General features: G+C 38.0%; 1 protein-coding gene across 2 annotated transcripts in view; it reads right to left on the reverse strand.

Annotated features, from left to right (window-relative positions):
* Positions 1 to 21,675, reverse strand: part of LOC114650034 (pyruvate dehydrogenase E1 component subunit alpha, mitochondrial) — a 42,596-nt gene that overhangs the window by 7,370 nt on the left and 13,551 nt on the right. For both annotated transcript variants that reach the window (XM_028799469.2, XM_028799470.2), the window contains 6 exons: positions 20,724 to 20,850; positions 16,190 to 16,281; positions 14,731 to 14,823; positions 13,636 to 13,791; positions 5,926 to 5,997; positions 787 to 854 (listed from right to left, as the gene is read on the reverse strand). In XM_028799469.2, coding sequence (XP_028655302.1) covers positions 787 to 854; positions 5,926 to 5,997; positions 13,636 to 13,791; positions 14,731 to 14,823; positions 16,190 to 16,281; positions 20,724 to 20,850 — 608 coding nt within the window. The remainder of the gene's footprint in view (positions 1 to 786; positions 855 to 5,925; positions 5,998 to 13,635; positions 13,792 to 14,730; positions 14,824 to 16,189; positions 16,282 to 20,723; positions 20,851 to 21,675) is intronic.

Below are 21,675 nucleotides of genomic sequence, written 5' to 3' on the forward strand. Positions count from 1 at the left end.
CCTTTACTTTTTCATAACCTCTTTAACACACTACTTCTCCGCTGCGAAGCGCGGGTATTTTGCTAGTAGTGAATAAAATCCACTTTACTGGAATGTAAAATTTTGGTCATTTGATTTTAAAAAGGACATCTTGCCTGAAGAAGAGGCCTGAGTTGCCTCGAAAGCTTGCATATTGTAATCTTTTTAGTTAGCCAATAAAAGATATCATTTTGCTTGGCTTTTCTCAACAAAACCTTAATTTAGTTTTACACACACTCTCGTTATCAAAGTTAAGGCTTTTGTTCCTTGATTGTGGGGAATGAAACCATGTCAAGATCATTGTGACAAAGTGGGCCTGTCTCCATGCCCTATCATTTTGAAAATTGTAACCTAAATTTCAAATTGCAAACTGAATTGACATTTTCATACAAAATGCATATGTTGCCAAAATATGGGCAACGATGCATTTATTCATACCAGATAATTTATATAGTGCCCTTATGAGCATGAAGTGGTCTGAAGGAGCTAACCATTCCAAAAATTTTCAGTTACTGATCAATACTCAACTATACATCACACACTCCTTTCAATGGGTGAATAAAATAAACACCTGAAAATTCATTGATATTGTGAGGAACAAAATTTTAAACCAAACTATGGTAGATTCTGTTGTTTCAATACCACGGGCACACAAAGACAAAATTTAGATTTTGGTGGAAGACTTTAGTAATAATCACTGTGAAAAACATGCAGTAAAAACTATATGCTTTACACCATAATAAATATGTGTATAAACTAGAGTTTTACCTGATCCCAGGGTCGCTCATGCTGTGTCCATGGTAGCGATAAGTCTGCAGTTCCATTACAATCGGTCCCTAAATTAGGGTAAGGGATGGGCAGGGAGAGAGGGGGGGGGGGAAAACAAAAAAAAACAAACACCTGTAACAGCAAGATTCTTGTTATTTTAGCTTAGAATTAAGTAAAAGAAGAAGACAAAAATATAGAAATCCATAGAGCAAAATTTCTTTGATACAGGAACACTAATTTGTTTGTGGCTTACTTAGCAGATATTCAAGGCGATTGCCATTTTTAATGTTGTTTCTGCTTTGAAATCTAAACGTAAATTAAAAAAAATTAAAATCATTGCCGTCCAAAGTCTCTCTTGAAATGTGCTGCCTGTCATTCTGACAATTTGAATTTTGTAAAAGCCACTCACCACCAAATTCTCATAAAACGTTTACATTCACCAGGAAGAACCAATGATTCATGCATGTATGATTTGTTTCTCAAACATAAAGCGTATTAGTGGAAGGAGTTATCCAAAATGAAAACAGACTACTTTACGTGTAAATTTTCCTGCCACCACACAAAAAGATATGAAGGTGTAAGGCAGGGCTATTGAATCACAAATTCAGTTCGGCCAGATTTTGAAACCAAGAAATTTAGTTGGGCCAGACATTTTCAGCAGCTGGTCAGCAGCAGGTAATGACAAATTTTAAGTCAACACAAATGAATGCATTTTAAAACAAGTAATGTTTATTCATGGTTTCCCCTTTAAATTTGGTCACATCTGACACAGGCTCATCAAATAAAATAATAAAACAACAAAAAAGCTGTAACTAAACAGAATCTGAGGTAGTTGGAATACTTTTTTTAACTTTTGAAATAAAAAAAATAAACATTTTGCTCAATTCTGACCCAGGCACATCTCAAAGTGCATAAAATCAAAAGCGTGCACAGTACCAGCAATAACACTTGTTTCCCTTTTGAAATATGAGATCCTCCCCCAATGTAAAGGGGTGGTCATGACAGCCAAGGAATTCTCTCCCCCCCCCCCCCCATTTACACGGTTTTAATCATTCATATGACAGAGAGGAAATTTGAGTTCCACAACAAAGCCTTTCCTGTTGAAACTGTTTCCCCGCCCCCCGAAAAAAACTACCTGAGTAAATGTTTAAGATCAAGGCACCAGGTATGGCAGGAAAGTGGATTGGTACTTTGATTTTAATTATTTGTCTTTAAAATGTCTTTGTACAGACTTCTTAGGTTTCAAGTAATGAATTATTAATTACAATCATTACTACTTGTTCTTTTTACTAAATCTTATTTTCCATGTTTCTTTGTTGATGAGCTCCCATTGAAGAATGTACAGTAGAGTCCCGCTAATCCGAACTAATTGGGACCGAACCCTGTTCGGATTAGCGAAAATTCGGATTAGGCGGAGTTTTGTCATATAATGCCATATATTGACTTTATGAGGCGTATTAAGCGTCTGATGTGTCAAGAATTAAAGGTAAGAAATTACGTATTCTAGTACACTGCAATTTAAACTGCACTGTAGTGTGACTGTGATCGGAGGTAAAATCGATATGACGGGTGGTAGGTGAGTAGTAGCGGAAGGGCAGTGACCTAGACCCCCCCCCCCCGCCTAGAACTACACATTCCTCTTGATTTCCGTTCCCAAACTATGAGTCACTGAGTCAGTGTGCCACCTGCTACTGCTGAGTGATGTGTTTTGTGCAATGTTATTGTTCGTGTGCGAGCACTTGCCCTGTGTTTTGTGAGTCCTTGTGAGTGGTGTGTAGTGTGGTTTCTTTACATTCTGTGCTTGTCCCTGCTGTTAATCATCATGGCAAGCAAACGTAAACATAAGTCGTGTACATTAAAAGAAAAACTGGAAGTGTTGAAAAGACTTCACAAAGGTGAAAGTGCCACTTAGTTATCGAAGGAATTTGGTGTTGGGAAAGCAACAATTTCCGATTGGAAAAAGAACAGAGGTAAAATTGAGCAGTTTTGCACTACCACAAGTGAAAAAACGATTGAAAAACGTAGCAAGACGACAGTGTCTTCTTACGAAAAATTGGACAAAGCACTTTTCTTATGGTTTACACAAGAAAGACAGAAAGGAATCCCTATCACTGGCCCTCTAATTCAAGAAAAGGCGCTTCAATTAAACAAGCTCATGGACAGTGACGTATCATTTACGGCTAGTTGTGGTTTCTTAGACCGATGGAAGAAAAGACACGGAATCAGGCAGCTTACAATAACTGGGAAGAAATTGTCAGCGGACAACGAAGCAGCTGTTGAATACCTTGAGGAGTTCAAATGCATCATTTCTTCCTACTCGCCCCAGCAAGTTTACAACGCAGATGAGACAGGACTTAACTTTAAAGCATTGCCTACCAAAAGTCTTGCATCACAAGAGGAACGATCTGCACCAGGGTTTAAAATGGATAAACAGCGCCTAACTGTGTTGGCCTGCAGCAATGCTTCTGCCACAAATAAGCTTCCACTGATGGTTATCGGCAAATCGGCAAAACCACGCTGTTTTAAGAACATGAACATGAACTCTCTCCCTGTTTTTTACAGAAATCAAAAGAAAGCTTGGATGGATCGTGCCTTGTTCAAAGAATGGTTTGACAAGCAATTTGTGCCAAAAGTAAAGGCGTTTAACAAAGAAAATGGATTGCCTCCTCGTGCTTTGTTACTTATAGACAATGCTCCGTCACATCCAGAAGAAATGCAACTTGTTTGCGATGATATCAAGGCTATTTTTCTCCCACCAAATGTCACATCAATTTTGCAGCCAATGGACCAAGGGGTTTTGCAGGCTTTGAAACAGAATTATAGAAAAATGCTTCTTTGTAGCCTACTTGAAGATAATGAAGAGCTAACAATTTTGGATAAACTCATGAAAATGAACATCAAAGATGTTATTTACTGGGTTGCTGAAGCTTGGGAAAACACATGCAAGGACTCCTTACAGAAGTCTTGGAAAAATCTCTGGCCTGAGCTAGAGTTTGTCCAAACAGTCTTCCCCCCGACAAAAGAAAATTACGAACTTCTTCAATTGGTGAAAAGAATGCCAGGTTGTGAAAATGCAGAAGAAGAGTGCGTGGAAGAGTGGACGACCGTTGACGACTGTGGCCATGAAGAATACACAGATGAGGACACTGTGGCAGCTGTGCAGGGAATGTCAGCTGATCTCGACGCAGACGACAGTGAGGAGGAAGGGGACGCGCCGACTGATGTTGTTCCACACACTGCCGCAGCCAGTGCCCTTGATCTCGCTTTACGCTACGTTGAGCAACATGCCGATGCAACCCCAACAGATGTTATGTTTATGCGGCGTTGGCGAAACATTGCTTCTTCAAGCCATTTTAGTTCGTTGCGTCAGAAGGAGATCACTGACTTTATCTCTTAGATAATGGTTTGCTTTTTACGTTTTGTGTAAATGCTGTACAGAACATGGATTCTACATATGTGAGTAAATTCGAACTTGTTTCAATTTTAAGTAAGGCTGTATTTTGGATTTTTAGTTAGACAGCGAAATTGAAAAATTACAAGTTTCTCAAATGTACATTAAACATACGACATAACTTGAAAAAACTTGTTTTCTTTACTTTTTTTTCCCTAGTCCTGTTCGGATTAGGCGGATTTTCGGATTAGCGGGGTTCGGATTAGCGGGACTCTACTGTATTGATAACTGAATATATAGTGCACACGCCAAAACAACTGAAATAACTAAAAAAGTGGCATTTTTCTATGTCATTTTAACAAAGTTTACTGTCTGCCGTCAATCACAGAGCAGCCCAGTAAAACAATTGTAATACGCCTTCAACCTTAAAACGCAGACTTCATCACATCGTTGTGTGTGACGAAACAGCAGATAGGCCGGCATTTTGCATGGAGTAGGTGTTAAATCAAAAGGGAAACGGCATGCAAAGATACGCGAACACAAGGAGATTGGTGACAATCACACCTTAGCGTGCTGCACCTAATCAGAAGGAACAACCGAATTTCACAGGGCACAGATATATTCATAACAGGGGGACCTATATGATGAGCAGATAAATTTCAGATGGTTTTCATGTCTACCTTTTGCTTTGATGACTGGTTGCGTCATATTCAGCTCTTCCTTCATTATTCTGGCACAACAGTAATCAGCCTCTCACTGAAATTCACCATTTGGAATACACGGCCGTCAGACTTGGAGACGCACACAGGAAAATATTTCTGATGTCATTTTCACCATGACTCCCTCGCACCTAGCGCAGGATATAAACTAGCCATTATGCGGCTCAGGGATATGGAAGTAGGAGCCAGTGCCAACACAATTGTTAACGGCATATTCGTTTAACAATAAAAAAAATAATGGCTTTTTGCATCTGTTACAATATAATTAGTTTAAAGTTTCAAGGATTTAATTCGCAACTGGCAAACTACGGAGAAATGACAATCACCAAAGTCTATTTTTGGTTGCATTTGAGACCATTTTAGTTGCAGTCCAAAGCCCTAACAGGACCAAGGGCTGGGATACTCGGAGGTTGCATCTGGCCCACGGGCCACCATTTTAATAGGCCTGGTGTAAGGGATCATATGAATGAGGTGTACGGCCATTTTACAAACTATGTTGATCAGATCATAGCAGTTACCTCAGCCAGCAACAGGGTCATTACCATTGTGATCTTCATGTTTAAACTTTCCTTGATTCTGTGTATGTAGCTCCTTTTCCACTTGTGTGGCATTGACTAATTTATAAATTTATAAATCCAAAGATCTCTTCTAATAACAACACCTCCAACATACAACAAGCCAGAGTTTCTTCAGTATTTTAATTGCATCAAGAATCAGAGGTCATTACACAAGAAGATACTGAACCAATATGCTCCCAGAAAGAGGCTTAATAAAGATTTATATATAAAAAAATGAATACTCCTCAGAGTATTTTGTTACATTTTGCCAAACACTTGCTCTTACCACCTCAGGATAATGCTAGGTAATGTAATTATTTTATAAAACGGGTCGTCATGTGTAATGCTGGTTAGCAGAGATTGCTGGTGTATTAATTTCAGAAAACTTCATCTTTTAACATAAATATACAAACACACAAAACCAACCATAGTGTTATACTTGAGGTCTACAGAAACTTAAATTCTAGATTACCTTCCCAGATCGACAGTGGTCAGCAGCAAACTTTGTGGCTTCTCTCACACAAAGGATATCCATACCATCAACCTATAAATGAAAACAAATTGACAGAGAGAGAACAGAATTTTAAAGTAATGCACAGTAAAATGAAATATCAAGATCAGAATTACTTATTATGTATACCTTTCATAGCGGACTTACAAGTTCTGTTCGTGTTGGAGAAGCTAAGATGTCCTATTGCTTTAAAGTACCAAGTTAACAAGTATGGATTATTAATAGGAGCGGCATGGTAATGATGTGGTAGCACTGCTGCCTCGCACTAACAAGGTTCTCCCTGCAAGGAGTCTGTCCCCCCCCAACCCCCATGTTTGTGTGTGTACCCTCCCATAGTCCAAAGATATTACTTACCCCTTGGGACAAATAAACTATAATCTATGCAGGTTGGGTGAACTGGCCCAAGAGTGTGTGCTTGTGCGTGTGTCTGCCATGCGATGGACTGGCGTTCTATCCAAGGATTGCTTCTGCTTTTACCCTATACTTGTTATGACAGGCTTCCACGTCAACTTGCTCAAGGTAAAGTGGGTTTAGAAAATGCACAGCAGAAGATTATTAATACCAATTAGATTTTCAAAGGTAATTAGGCTATATTTTTTTCTCCAGCCTTCTGGAGTTTTTTTTTTTTTTTTTCTGTCCACCCTGGCCATCGGACCTTACTCCTTTTCTATGTTAACTAATGTTGTCTTATTTTAATTTTGTATTTTATTTTTCTTTTCTTCATTATGTAAAGCACTTTGAGCTACTTTTTGTATGGAAATGTGCTATATAAATAAATGTTGTTGTTGTTGTTGTATATTCTTTTTAATAAACTTTAAATATGGAAAAAAGCCTGTTTTCTTTAAATATGGAAAAAAGCCTGTGCAAGACACAACAGCCCGCATGGAGTTTGCTAAAAGACACCTGAAGGACTCTGAGATGGTGAGAAATAAGATTCTCTGGTCTGATGAGACCAAGATAGAACTTTATGGCCTTAATTCTAAGCGGTATGTGTGGAGACAACCAGGCACTGCTCATCACTTGTCCAATACAGTCCCCACAGTGAAGCATGGAGGTGGCAGCATCATGCTGTGGGGGTGTTTTTCAGCTGCAGGGACAGGACGACTGGTTGCAATCGAGGGAAAGATGAATGCGACCAAGTACAGGGATATCCTGGACAAAAACCTTCTCCAGAGTGCTAAGGACCTCAGACTGGGCTGAAGGTTTACCTTCCAACAAGACAATGACCCTAAGCACACAGCTAAAATAACGAAGGAGTGGCTTTACAACAACTCTGTGACTGTTCTTGAATGGCCCAGCCAGAGCCCTGACTTAAACCCAATTGAGCATCTCTGGAGAGACCTAAAAATGGCTGTCCACCAACGTTTACCATCCAACCTGACAGAACTGGAGAGGATCTGCAAGGAGGGAATGGCAGAGGATCCCCAAATCCAGGTGTGAAAAACTTGTTGCATCTTTCCCAAGAAGACTCATGGCTGTATTAGCTCAAAAGGGTGCTTCTACTAAATACTGAGCAAAGGGTCTGAATACTTAGGACCATGTGATATTTCAGTTTTTCTTTTTTAATAAATCTGCAACAATTTCAAAAATTCTTTTTTTTGTCTGTCAGTATGGGGTGCTGTGTGTACATTAATGAGGAAAAAAAATTAATTTAAATGATTTTAGCAAATGGCTGCAATATAACAAAGAGTGAAAAATTGAAGGGGGTCTAAATACTTTCCGTACCCACTGTATATATATATTCTAACCTTTGTGAAAACAGTTTCAGTTTTATTCAGTATGGGTTATTGAGCGCAGGCTTAAGGGCAAAAATGGCAAAGTTATCCATTTCAAATTAAATCTACAACACATTAAAATGGGCAGAAAGTGAAGGGATTTGAATATTTACTGAATCCACTGTATATAATATTTAAAGTATGAAACACACTTCTTATGGACACTTTCAGGGATCTGCAGATTAACACTATTTAAATTTGTTTAAAAAATGAAATTAACTTTAAATACATTATTTTATTAAAATATTCTGTCTTTGGTAAGTTTCTGAGTTTTTGGTAAAAGAAACCTCACTTTCCTGTTATTCACTCACTACTACAGAATCACTGTAATACAACAAACTTAAAACTGTATCAGCACTTACAAAACAGTGCTATCTAATTCAGTCTAAGACAGTATTGAGAGATGCATGCTTTCAATTAGACATTCTTACAATGAATGTAAGTCAACTTGGAATAAACTACATTTATTCTCAATATGTTCTTGGCACTGTTTAACTTGGCTGAAAATTCAGTATCGTACAAATCACTCTCAACTATTCAGGACAAATTCTCCTTTGCAAAAAACATCTTTTTACTACTCTTGATATGCTTTGGCATAACTCCTGCTTAACATGCTCTGCATTAATCCCCAGTGTAACACATGCTTGAAATTTTATGCAACAACAGCTAACCAGAGTCAGGGTGATATGTAATGATTCACTTTACATTTTTAACCCTAAGTAATGTTCAAGATAGTGTTCTGCTGCCATCTAGTGAATGAAAACTCTAGAATTCCTGAAGCCTTCAAAAAAAATCCATTATGATGAACCACCTTAAATTCTTTCACACCTCTTCATCAGTATCTTTGTTTTGGAAATGTGTCAATCAACACAGGCAGCAAGAAGCCTGCTATCTCATCCCCCAGTGATGCAGCTGAAGTGAGACGCAAAATTCTCAGAGCTCAAGTCTGTTTATCTGGGTGTGAGGTGCCTGGAACTGTATAGGGTAAATAATACATCATTATTTGGAATACACACATTTCATGTGTGTTCCGTGTCTACAACGATCTGGGTAAACGTAGGAGGACAGGAAATAAAGGTAAGAAATTTTGAACACATAACTAAAACAAACTTATTTCCATGTTATAGTAATAACAAAATGCTAATGTGAAGACTGAAATCAAAATATCAAATAAACACGTTTTTATTCATGAATACAACCAAAGAAAAAGAAATCATTCAATTTACATGTTGCTGTCAATGAGTAAAAACCCAAGCCCAAATATCAATCGACACAAAATTGAAATGTCTGCTTGGCTGGTGCAGAAGTAGGAACTACTGCTTCATAATCAAGAGTTTGTGGTTTTGAGTCCGGACTGTCCCTGTTGTGAGTAGTGAGCTGCTATTATGATTATTCTATTATATAATAAAAACATTTATTTCATTTAAGTCTGTAAAACCTGGTGTAAAATTTTGATACTTGTAAAAGATATCGCTGAACGGATATAAGCAGACACACAAACGCTGGTGAATCGTGTCTTCTTGGTATATTGTTGTCACTTGCATTTTATTTATTCAGTTTTAATCTTGAGTAAAAGCATACTTGTTTCGTTATACTTTAGCGAAAGTGTTTATAGATGAATGAAAATATTATTTGAAAACATTGTCATTTGAACATGTTTTTTTCCCCAATCTTGCCCAGTCTCCATGTTATGGTACATGGTACTGAGAATGCAGACAGACTTCTTTTTGGTAGCATACACCGTCAGCATGGTACTGATGTGAAGAAGCTCTCGGTTGCTACAGTTATGCCTTTGTCCAGAAACGGCTCCATAAGCTTTATGACCAGAGTGTCTGGGAAAGTCTTTCTCCCATTGAATGACTGATATCTTTTCCTAAATAAGGAGTGGCACTGCACATGTACTTTGTCTCCAAATCTCCCGCAATCCACAACTTTATGCCAAATTTGTCAGGCATGGTTGACATGGAGTGCAAGAAAGGACAAAGGACCGTGGCTGGAAACAGTTACTCATCAACAGTAATATGTTGCCCTGGTTTGTAACTCAAAACACAGTTTTCAACAAAATGTTGCCAGATGTCGTATATCACAGCAAATCTGTTTTTCACACATTCTGCATGGGTGTCTGTTGTCAAAGCACAAATGTTGCATGATAGTCTTATAGTGGTCATGAGGCATCATATCTTTGATTGCCAGTACAACAAATAGCTCTGACCAGGCATCAATCACAGTTATCACAGTTGGTCATCGCTGCTCTTGTGAAAAGAATGGAGATAAAACGCCATCAACCCAGAGAGGAAGGGGCAAGTTTGTCATACCATATGAACGTCAATGTGTGAATAAAACAGAATAAAAAAAAAAAAAACAACTAACTTTTACCAGTAGCAAAAATTTACACTGAGTGTTAGACTCTATTCAGATGTACTTTTTTATATATTAATAATAATAGCTCACTAAACAAAATGGTGAGAGCCCGGGCTCGACCGCAACCTGTTGATTACAAGGCAGCAGTTCTTACCTTGGGTTTTTATGCATTGACAGCAACATGTAAATTGAATGATTTCTTTTTCTTTGGTTATATGCTTGAATAACAACAAACTTGTTTAGTTATACCTTTTGTGAAAGTGTTTATTTAATAATTGGAATGAAAAAAGTTTCTGTTTTAGTTATGTGTTTAACATTTCTTGCCTTGCATTTCCTGTAATCCTACATTTACACAGATTGTTGTAGACACAGAACACACATGAAATATATGTATTCCAAATAAATTATTTACCCTATACAATCCCAGACACCTTACACCCAGATAAACAGACTTGAGCTGGGAGAACTTCAGCTGTGTCAGTGGGGAATGGGGTATCAGGCTACTTGCGCTGATTTGACACATTTGCAAAACAAACACGCTGATGAAGAGGTGCAAAGGGATTTAAGGTGGCCCGGCATTACAACTTTTTTCAAAGGCTTCAGGGATTCTAGTGTTAATAAGTATTTTATTATCTTGATTCTGTCTGGGTGGGAAGGGGTATCTCAATACTGTCAGATGAACCTTTATAAATGAAATACAATTTGCTTCATTATTATATATACACTAGGGAGCTCCGCCCCCTGCTCGCTTCGCTCGCCAACCCCTGGTGTTGGGAAATTACAAAGAGCGTGATGTATGAATGAGATATAGCATAGTGTGAAGGTGTAGATGACGCAGATAGGAAGCAAACAATAAAGTGTTTGGCACAGTGTAAAGGTTTATTGGAAAATTTCTTTGTAAACAACATTAGTAGTAAAGATGGTGTCTTGTCCTTGAATGAGTTTTCCTTGGCATGGAGTATTTATGACCTTAACTTTAACGTCAGATGAACGTCGAAGTTGTGAGAAGGCCACATAAAGTTGTCCATGTACAAAAACGGGCTCAGATAGGTAGATGCCAACCTTGTGCATGGTTTGTCCTTGTGATTTGTTGATGGTCATGGCAAAGGCAGGTTTAATGGGGAATTGTTTCCGTTTAAGTGTAAAAGGTAATTCCAGGTCAGAACTTGTAAGGTCAATTTTAGGAATTAGAACAGTATTGTTAGCATGTTATCCTGTAAGAACTGTTGCTTGAATTAACATTGTGTGTTATGGTGTAGACGACTAAACGTGTACCATTGCATAAACCCTGTTTAGTGTTAAGGTTTCTTAATAGCATGAGTATTGTTCCGTTTTTAAGGCTAAGATTGTGTTGTGGTAATCCGGCTGGGTTAATAGTGTTCAAATATGCTAAGGGGAAATTAAGATGGTCATTGTCGTCATCAGAGTCAACTTTGTCAGAGCTTAGAAAGAGGTGTGACTCTCCAGGAAGTAATGAAATGACCTGGTTACTAATGTGATCAACAGTAATATTTTTTGGACATAATATACTTCGTTGTGTTAAAAGGGGCATTTGGTCTAATGAGACCGCTGTTCCAAATATCTCCGTAAGTAAGTCGTCGCAGATGAAGGGTTGAGGAATTGTAATAATATCTGGGTGAAGTCCATCTGTATTGGTGAGTGTACAATGTTCTAGTTGTAATAACCAATTGTTATATTCGGGATCTGGAAATCGCATGTTTTGTAGCAAGTGTATCTTTAGAAAGCAATGCCAATTGTTCGCGTAACATTTTTTGTTCCGCGGTTTTAGAAGCGCGCCAAGGTGAATTTTTTTTTTTGATGCGGGTTCGTGTTTGTGGTCCTGTTACTCGAGCCATCTAGTTTTGTATCCGTGATCGTGAATTGATGACTTGTTTGATCTTTATCGTTAGGAATATGGATAAGTAATAAGTAGGATCGAACTCACTATTAATATGCGGACTGTTCGTTTCTTCGTATTATCACCAATCAGGTCTCGCGCCTGTATATGTATTGTAGTTCGGTCTCGTGTTGTTTCTATGACGTCGTCGCGTATTTTAAGGTGGACTGAATAATAGAGCGCATGGCATGTGGAGCAATAGGTAAGCACTGTCTAAAATCTACTCCTAATAAAAGTACCTTTCCTCCAAAGGGAATATTATTATTCATCAACGCAATGCCAATTGTCCGCGTATTTTAAGGTGGACTGAACAATAGCTGAGCGCATTGTAAGTGGAGTAATAGTTAAGCACGGTCTAAAATCTCCTCCTAATAAAAGTACCTTTCCCGCAAAGGGAATATTATTATTCATCAACGTTTGTAGAAGTTTATCAATGGTGTTGAGTAAGTGACTGGATGCCATTGTACATTCATCTATAATTAATAGTGTGGCAAGACGGATGTCACGTGCATTGTCATAGTAGATACCGATGTTTCTGTGATTGGGACCAGTATTTGGAATAAGGAGTGACATGTGTTTTTGGAGCCGAGACATTTTTTCTTCCGCGGTTTCAGAAGCGCTTTGTAGGTGCCGACGTGATTTGTGCATATTTGCGTTCTTGATTTGTTTCAGGGTGCACTGTTCCAATGCGATGTAATATTTGTCCACATATGCGAAAGCAGTATGGGTCATTGCCTTTTGGTGACCTGATATTTACTCTGGTAGATGCAAAATCAAATGAACTATTGTAGGATGTAATGCAGTTCATAAAGTTTTTACTTTCAGGTACTTCGTTAGTTAGAAGCTTCTGTAGATATGCAGGATATGAATGTAAAGGAGGCAGTGTAATTTGACTTTTTTGACAGCAACGTGTAAATTCATTACTTGTATTGCCATTTGTTTCTTCAGGGAAGTTAAGTGAATGACAATGATTGCAAATGACATTCATTAATCCCAATGAATTTTCATGAAAAGTGGACTTATTATTGAATGCGCTGTCAGCTAACTGGCGCAATCGTTAGTGTGGTCGTGGGTCTGAATCGTCCTTTTTGTGTACATTTCGCGTGCTATGTCCGTAGTCTGTCCCGTTTCGTGTCCAATGGGCTTTGTGTGGCGCTCGCGGCTTGTTTTTTTTTTTGTGTGCTGGGGGCTTGTTGCCTGAGTTTTTATTTCTGTTAGTGGAGGTGGTGTTTGTGTGTCGTGGGGCTGAATCGTCCTTTTTGTGTGCGAACCGTTTCGTGTGCTATGTGTGCCTGCGTGTGACTCCTTTGTTTTTGGTGTCCTAGGGGCGCGTGGCCTCATTTCTTATTTCAGTTACTGGAGGGGGGCTTTGGGTGTCGTGGGTCTCAATCCTTTTCTTTGTGTGTGTCCCGTTTCGTGTGCAGTGGCTTCGTGCGTTTACGTTGCATTCCATCCGGCCGGTTTCCGTTGCTTGTGGGGGGGGGGGAGGATTGTGGGTTTGTGGGGTGCCTGCGCAGTACGTCTTTTGTGGCCACGGCCCATGGCCGGATGTCCCTGAGTACATCCGGTTTAGCATTCTCAGTTAGTAATATGGATTGCTAAGAAACATTAAATGTATTAAAAAAAGAGAAAACTTACTCTAATGCCAGGTATGAAATCTCCTCTCTTGTAATAATCTGTGCTGGCTGCTGCTCGTTCCACTGATGTGCCCATTCCATACTTGTTATTTTCACAAATAAAGATGCATGGTAGCTTCCAAAGAGATGCCATATTATAGGTTTCAAATATCTGACCCTATTAATTAATATCAAGAAAAATGTTTCAGTATGCCAAAAATGCCAATCAATCATTTAACACTGCTGCTTCAATTATTTTTTAACAAAAATGACAACAATATAGTGTCCAATTGAAATGTAAGGAGATAAAAAGACTACAAGTTTAAAAAGACAGCAACATCAACTACTATATATTCCAATACTTTCCCCATTACAAAGATTAGTATCTATGAACAGCACCGTTGATAACCTTACAGTATAATACTTGGGATTAATGCATTTAATAGATTTTTAGAAGTTCTTTAAAATAAACAATCATATTCAAATGGAAGTGCTTACTACAGGACTTAGGGCCGTTTCAGAGTTGGGTTGCCATTTCAGGTGTTCTAAACTCAACACGGTGTTTACTGGTTTACATCATCCCATAGACAATTAGGTCATGCATATTTCTTTTAACCTCCTTGATGTTAAGCAAGAGCGTGACTTTGGCTCAGAATTATATGCTAGAATGGTTAACCACAAATCGGGATGAAATTGTAGGATACATTTTACAGTGTTGACTGCAAATCTCTCCTGGGACAGTATTCTGCTGCCACTTGGTGGATGATATAACATCATGCTGTAAAAAAACAAATATTTCTATACTTTGACACTTTATGGTAACTGAGCAATACTCATGAGTGGGAAAAGAAAAGCTGTAAAGGCAGTTTAAGGATTAATTGAGTGACAGTGATGATAATGTGAATTGTTCAAGTATCCAAGCATAATATACTGCCAAACGAAAGAAAAGCTGAGCACCATCTATTGACAGTAACTACAACAAATAAAGTATGGCCTAGCAATACAAAAATCCCAAAAAAATTGAAAATAAGCATAAGATTGATCTACATGAGACATGATATCAGAAAAACGAAGGTTTTCACGGACAAATCACAACATTTTAATTATGAAGTGTTACCTGGTTAGCTGCACCATCTCCATACAGACTCACACAGACTTCATCAGTTCCTTTATATTTGCAGGCCAAAGCAACTCCTGCACCCAGAGGTACCTGTTTCACAAAAGAACATAAACATAAAACTTTCTTGAATACAGATAATCCTATTTAGGGTTGAAAGGAGCTGGGGCCTATTCTGGTAGCCTTGGAAAGGAGGTACTGAGAGTTATAAACAGGGTGTCAGTCCATGACTGGGTACTTAACAAAATGATGTGCGTCTTATTTTACTCTTAATTTCAAAGCCCCTGTGTAAAGCATCACTGATTAGCACAAAGACTAACACTGACTAACTGCTCCTACTGAGGCCGTTAAACTATGCCTGCATTGGGAAATTCATTTCAGAAATGAAGGTCAAGTACAGCAAATGTAAACAATTGTCAGTGCTGTGATCAATTTAATACTTACTTATAATAATTGATATTATAATTATTTATTATAACATTAAAGGAACACTTATGACCCTGACTCCAGCTTTTAAGTGTTTTAAAAAGAGATATATAGAGAGAGAGAGAGAGAGATACTTTGTCTCCAATTATATACTATGATTTTGAATTTTACTCTTCTGACAACAGCAACATGGATTCAAATAAATCTGAAAACAAATTAGCATCAAGTATAAACCACACATCAGACAAGGGTGTTACAGTATGTAACATCCTTAACACTTAAATCACAACTAGGAGGTCAACCTTATCTTATATATAAACGTCTATGAGTGGAAGTGTGTATCTGTCCGGCCCAGAAGTGCGAGGCTACAGCATGAAGCTCAAAGAAAACACAAGAGTAGAGAGAAACTCACTTAGCTGCTAATACACAAGCGAGGCGAGCACATCGACAAAACAAAATCTCTGAGGTGAGAGAAACTCACATAGCCGCTAATGCACAACTGATGCATTATCCATGGTTTCTAGGAGCCCAGGCTTTTTACAGCACAGGCTTACACAGCTAGTTTTATATAATTCCCATTTGTTTAGTTACTACATCAAAAGATTTGTTGTTTGTTTTTATCACAAATGAACTCTTTCCGTTTTTGTGAGCTGACAAGCTCAACTTAAAGAACAAATAAAACGTTTCAATCTGAAGGCAACCTACTGCCATCCATAAAGTAAGTTAGTTCCATTAACTAATTTATAGAATGTATTAAGAAGAGGCAACACTGGATGACCCTATAAAAAGCAGCAAGATATCAAAAATAAGCGAAAATGATGTAGGTGGTGGAATCCTTCGATCTGGCAAAATAGACAAATGGTTTCACAGTAATTATCAATTTTCTTTAATGAATACTCTGAAAATGGCTATACATCAGGACATGTAAGCTCTGTAATGAAAAGTCGATCTATCAAGGCCTGCCTCCTTCCCTGCAAACAATGCTGACAATGCTACATTTACAGCGCAAAAAAAACCCAAACATTTTGTTTACCTGTGCACCTACAATACCATTGCCACCATAGAAATTTTTAGCATACATGTGCATTGAGCCACCCTTTCCCTTGGCACATCCACCTCTTCTTCCTTTGATAATCAGGAGAAAAAAAAATGTTTATTCACTTTGACTCCTTCTATTAGAAAAATAAAAACAGCACAAAATATAAACAATATTTTGCTTAAAATGTACATTTTCTACTATACAAGATTAATATTTTAAAATGTATCATAGAACAACCATTTTGAACTTTAATTCTAATCAGAAAATGTTTTCACAATGAAGATTGCCCCTGCCCTCTACTCCAGCCCTCCACTTCGCTATGTGCCTTTCTCGTCCTTATGTCCAAATGATCCGTTCATCTGTATTTTAAGTCAAGGCACGGGGAGTCTATTTGTGTTTAGAAAACGGAGTTAACCAAATGTATTAAATGTTGCAATGTAAATGACATTTAAGTATTTTCTACTCATTTTTTATTTGGCAAACATTTTCAATAACAGTAACTTAAATTCCGCCAAGTAAAAAAATTTTTTAAAACCAAGACGACAACATAATTTATAATTAAAAAAAATGAAGAATATAGAAAGGTAGATATTGCAGTGCTGCCTAATCTGATAAACTTGTTGAGTGGGACGGCATTTGAGTGCTAAGTCTGGGCAGCAGTGGCCAAAGGATATCATATAGGATTAAACTAAATGGGATTCTTTTCCCCCTTCACAGATTCAGCCAAAATATAACGTGTAACCTTAATATTTACTTTTCATTAAGCCTTAGTTTCTGGAATTGAGTCAAGCTAAAAGTCCCTATAGACATGTCTCGGTTGTATGATTTCCTGACACTGAAAATGGCCTTTAAAATGGCGATTTTTAAAGCCATTACAATAGTAAAAAGGAAATTATCAGAAATATGGCATTTTCTTTCTCAGTATATTTAATAAGAAAGGAAACCAGCTTTTGTTTGCTATGATGAAAACTGCTCAGTTTTAATATAAAACTGAAAAATCAGTGCTCTCTAGTTCAAGAGTGAAATGCAGCAGGATAAGGAAGAAAGAGATACTTTTAGGGACCTGGAGATGTGTTTAAAATGACACCCATTTAACAAAAAGTAGAGCAATGCAGTAGAAAAAGGGTCAGTTTCTTAAATGACTATACAAACAATTAAAAATTAGAAAAATACTGATTGTGGAAGTCACGTGTATCACACATGCAAAATATAGATGTACTGCAGAACAGCGTGCCTAGAGTAACAAGATGCCGAAATTAGTAAAAAAAATAAATAAAATAATGAATTGTTTTTGTGTTTTATTTATATTTATATGTATATATTACACACACACATATATACATATACACACACACAAAATCATACTACAAAATTAATACAGCCAAGGTGCTCTTTCCAGGCTGGCTTATGGTTGGAGTTGACTATACTCTTCTTCTTTCGGCTGCTCCCGTTAGGGGTCGCCACAGCGGATCATCTTCTTCCGTATCTTTCTGTCCTCTGCACCTCACCACATCTATAAACCTTATTTCTGACCAATTTAAACACCATGAATAAACGCTCTCCTTTTCTTTCGCCAACTTCTGATTTAAATACCACAACAGCAGCATAAGGTACTTTCTCTGATTCATACATCAGGTGTTCTAAAAATGACACTGCTTGAGAAAAACAGGTTTCTATACTCTGCTTACCATAGGAATTCTGAACAGTTAAAATGTACATAAGGAAAGCTAAAGGACAACTAGAGAAAAAGTGTAAGATGTGAAAAAGGTGAAAGATGACCCACAGATTCTTTTAGTAATTTAGTTGTAAAAGTACTGTCAAGGAAGAGGTAAAGCACTTAGGTAAGGACAAATAAAAACATACTGACAGTGAAATTTTTCTGAAGTTCTCACATATGAAAAAGTCAATAACCCCACAGCAGCTACAGTGACAGGGACTATCAAGGAGATACCAAGTGATATGGAAACAGCAGAGACAGACAGAAGTACTGCTTGGATTATAACGGTTGAATTCAAAGAAACTGAATGGACTAGATGACATTTATCCTAAAGCGCTTAAAAAAGTTAGTAAGCACGTACATGAACTTGTGATGCCCATTTCTGAAATATTAATACACACTGCAGAAATCCCTTTGGAATAGAACCTTGCCAAGTGTTACCCCATTATGTAAAAGGAAAATTGGGACAATCCAAGTAATTACAAGCCAGTAAGCTTAACATACATTACAAAAAATAAACAGACTAAATTAAGGAAAATATTGAGTCTCACATGGAATAACAGTGATCAAATCGGTATGGATTTAAATAGAGGAGACTATGTTTCGATAATGTTAAAATTCTATGAAGGACCAGCAAAAGCATACAATGAGGAAAGGGCATATGATCCTATGTATCTTGATTTTCAAAAAACATTTGATAAGGTCCCACATGAATGTTTAAGAATCAAACTTAACACTAGAATTACCAGAGCCTACGAAAAAACTCGTAAATCCGTCCCACCTTAAATCGCGTCTTAAATCCGTTTGCACCTCTCCGCCAGAGTCCTTTGTCATCTAAATGTGCTAATAAACACAAGCTACTAGCAGCCAGCTAATTCCATCCCCCCACCGACTTAGAACGAATTTCTCCTAGCTCATGCCTTGCCTTGATTTGATTATCTGGGATTGAAGTGGATTTTTAGAGTGGAAATAATATAGCGTTATTTGGAATACACGCATTTCATGTGTGTTCCGTTTCTATAGTAGTCTGTGCAAACACATTTTTAAAACAGAAACGTTTTTCATATTCTAATAGTAAATGACAAAATGTAGGCATAAACTATATAACGTATGAAGCCTGAAGTCCATATATCAAAGAAACACTTTCACAAAAGGTACAAGTAAGAGAACACGTGCGCCTTTATTCAAAAATATAACTGCACAAAAAAAAAGCCGCGTTAGCATGCCACATTGACACTGTTACTACAACCGCCGCGGTGGCGTAATGGTATCAGCTCCTGACTGGGAATCAGAGGGTGGCGAGTTCGATCCCGCACGGCTCCACTTCGAGAAGTGAACTGCTCTTATTCTTACAATTTTAGAATAACAACATAAATTTGACTTCAGTCTGTAACAGCCGGTGTAACTTATGATACTGGTAAAGGTTAGCTTTTTTTTTTTAATTCACTTTTCATTCTCGCAGTCGCATTCAGAATCAATCCATACAACCCCATCTGACACAGCTGTTTTCACATAAATAAAAGTGCACTTTTATTCAAGACTATAACCGAAGAATAAAGAAAGCAAGTTACAGTTGGTGGTTAATACGACAGCTTACGTGGTGCAATGCTAAGAACTGCTGATTTCAAGTGACGGTGGGATATGAAGAAGGCAGCTTCGCCAGCGTTTGTGTGTCAGAACCCTTTTGGGGGGGGGGGGGGGGGGCGGTAGTATGCTAATGCGGCTTTTTTTTTTTGTGCAGTTATATTTTTGAATAAAAGCGCACGTGTTCTCTTATTTGTACCTTTTCTGAAAGTGTTTCTTTGATATATGGACTTCAGGCTTCATACGTTATATAGTTTATGCCTACATTTTGTCATTTACTATTAGAATATGAAAAACGTTCCTGTTTTAAAAATGTGTTTGCACAGACTACTATAGAAACGGAACACACATGAAATGCATGTATTCCAAATAACGCTATATTATTTCCACTCTAAAACTCCACTTCAATCCCAGATAATAAAATCAAGGCAAGGCATGAGCTAGGAGAAATTCGTTCTAAGTCGGTGGGGGGATGGAATAGCTGGCTGCTAGTAGCTTGTGTTTATCAGCACATTTAGATGACAAAGGACTCTGGCGGAGAGGCGCAAACGGATTTAAGACGCGATTTAAGGTGGGACGGATTTACGAGTTTTTTCGTAGGCTCTGGTAATTCTAGTGTTAAAGAGTTGGGAATTCAAGGTGTAGTATGTAGATGTGTGCAAAATTGGCTCAAGTACTGAAAGCAAACGCAAAAGGAACTTTTTTCTAATTAGGCTGATGTTAAATGTATCTTCAAGGGATCATTACTAGTGTTGGTGATCTGTTTAATATTCATAAATGGTCCTGAAAACAATACAAAAAAGATGGTTAGGTTTTCAGATGACACAAAACTAGGCTGAAGAATGGATAATGTAGAATCAGAGAAATCAAAGGAAGACCTGGGCAAAATACAGGCTTGTGCAGATTTCTGGCACATGAAATGTGCTGTATATTTATCTATCTAAATATGTGTAAAGTATTATATGTAGGAATATTAGACTTGAACACATGTTGGAAGGACAAAACTTGAAACAGCACCCTGGAAACTAGGAGTAGCCTAGTCACACTACAACTAGTTACTGTATAGAAGGCATTATAAAGGGTAATAATATGTTTGATTATACAGCACAATGTGTGGAGTACAAGAAAGATAATACTTAAGCTATATAAGGCACTTGAAAGGTCTCATCTAGAATACAGTGTTTTGGACTTCAAATTGTAAAAGACACTGAAGCAGTGAAAACCTACCTGTAAGTTCAGCCAAAATTTCACGTACAGACACCCCTCGAGTATAAGTATAGCCATGGGACCGATATGCAGTGATTAAGTGATCTGTAAGCCTGATGCCTGACTCAATTCCAACTGCACATGCTTCCTAAAAAAAAATGTAAAAAAATTAAGTCTTGCATACCAAAATAATTTAATAAAACAATTGCTAGTTTTTCAATCTTGCTAATCTTTTTTTAAATTTGCTGACCACTTTGAGCTCATATTTTAAGGGTGCCAGCTTCCACCTATATATCTTCATCAAGTTACTAATCCAGTTCAGGGTCACACAGAGACAGTGTAAATGCTGCAGGTAATTGACATAATGCAGGATCCAATCCTGAATGGGGTGCCAGTCCATCACATGGCACACAAACACATACAAGAACAATTTACAGCTGCAAATTAACTTAGGTCAGGTCTGGGAGCATGCACTGCTACAGTGCACTGCCACAAACATCACATGACAAAACAGCTCAGGATCCCATTTGGCAACTTCCAGGCAGACACGCAGTCCAGTCCCACCCTCTGAAAATTACCATCTATCTGCAGCAGCCAGGTGTTACATGGGAATCTTCTTGGCCTGGTCCAGCTGCTCAGGTCCTTAACAATGAGAATCCTGTGAGGTGGATCACCCTTGTGGGAATCGTGCCACATGGCTGTAGTGCCATAACTGATGCTCTCTCACAATACAGGTAATGTGCCTCATTTGGGACTCCATGAGCAACTGCTCATTCGACACAACGTCAAGCCAATCATACCCTAGGACTCTCGGAAGAGACATAGTACTGAATGAGTCCAGCGTCCATGTCTCACAACCATATAGCAAAACAGAAAGCACCAGGACTCTAAAGACTCAATTGTGGACTCAAGACTCAAGTGTGGTCAACACTCTCTCTGCAGACAAAACACATTGCTGATGGCTGTGCCCAAG

This window comes from Erpetoichthys calabaricus, chromosome 4, assembly GCF_900747795.2.
Source record: "Erpetoichthys calabaricus chromosome 4, fErpCal1.3, whole genome shotgun sequence".
In the NCBI taxonomy this organism is placed as follows: domain Eukaryota; kingdom Metazoa; phylum Chordata; class Cladistia; order Polypteriformes; family Polypteridae; genus Erpetoichthys; species Erpetoichthys calabaricus.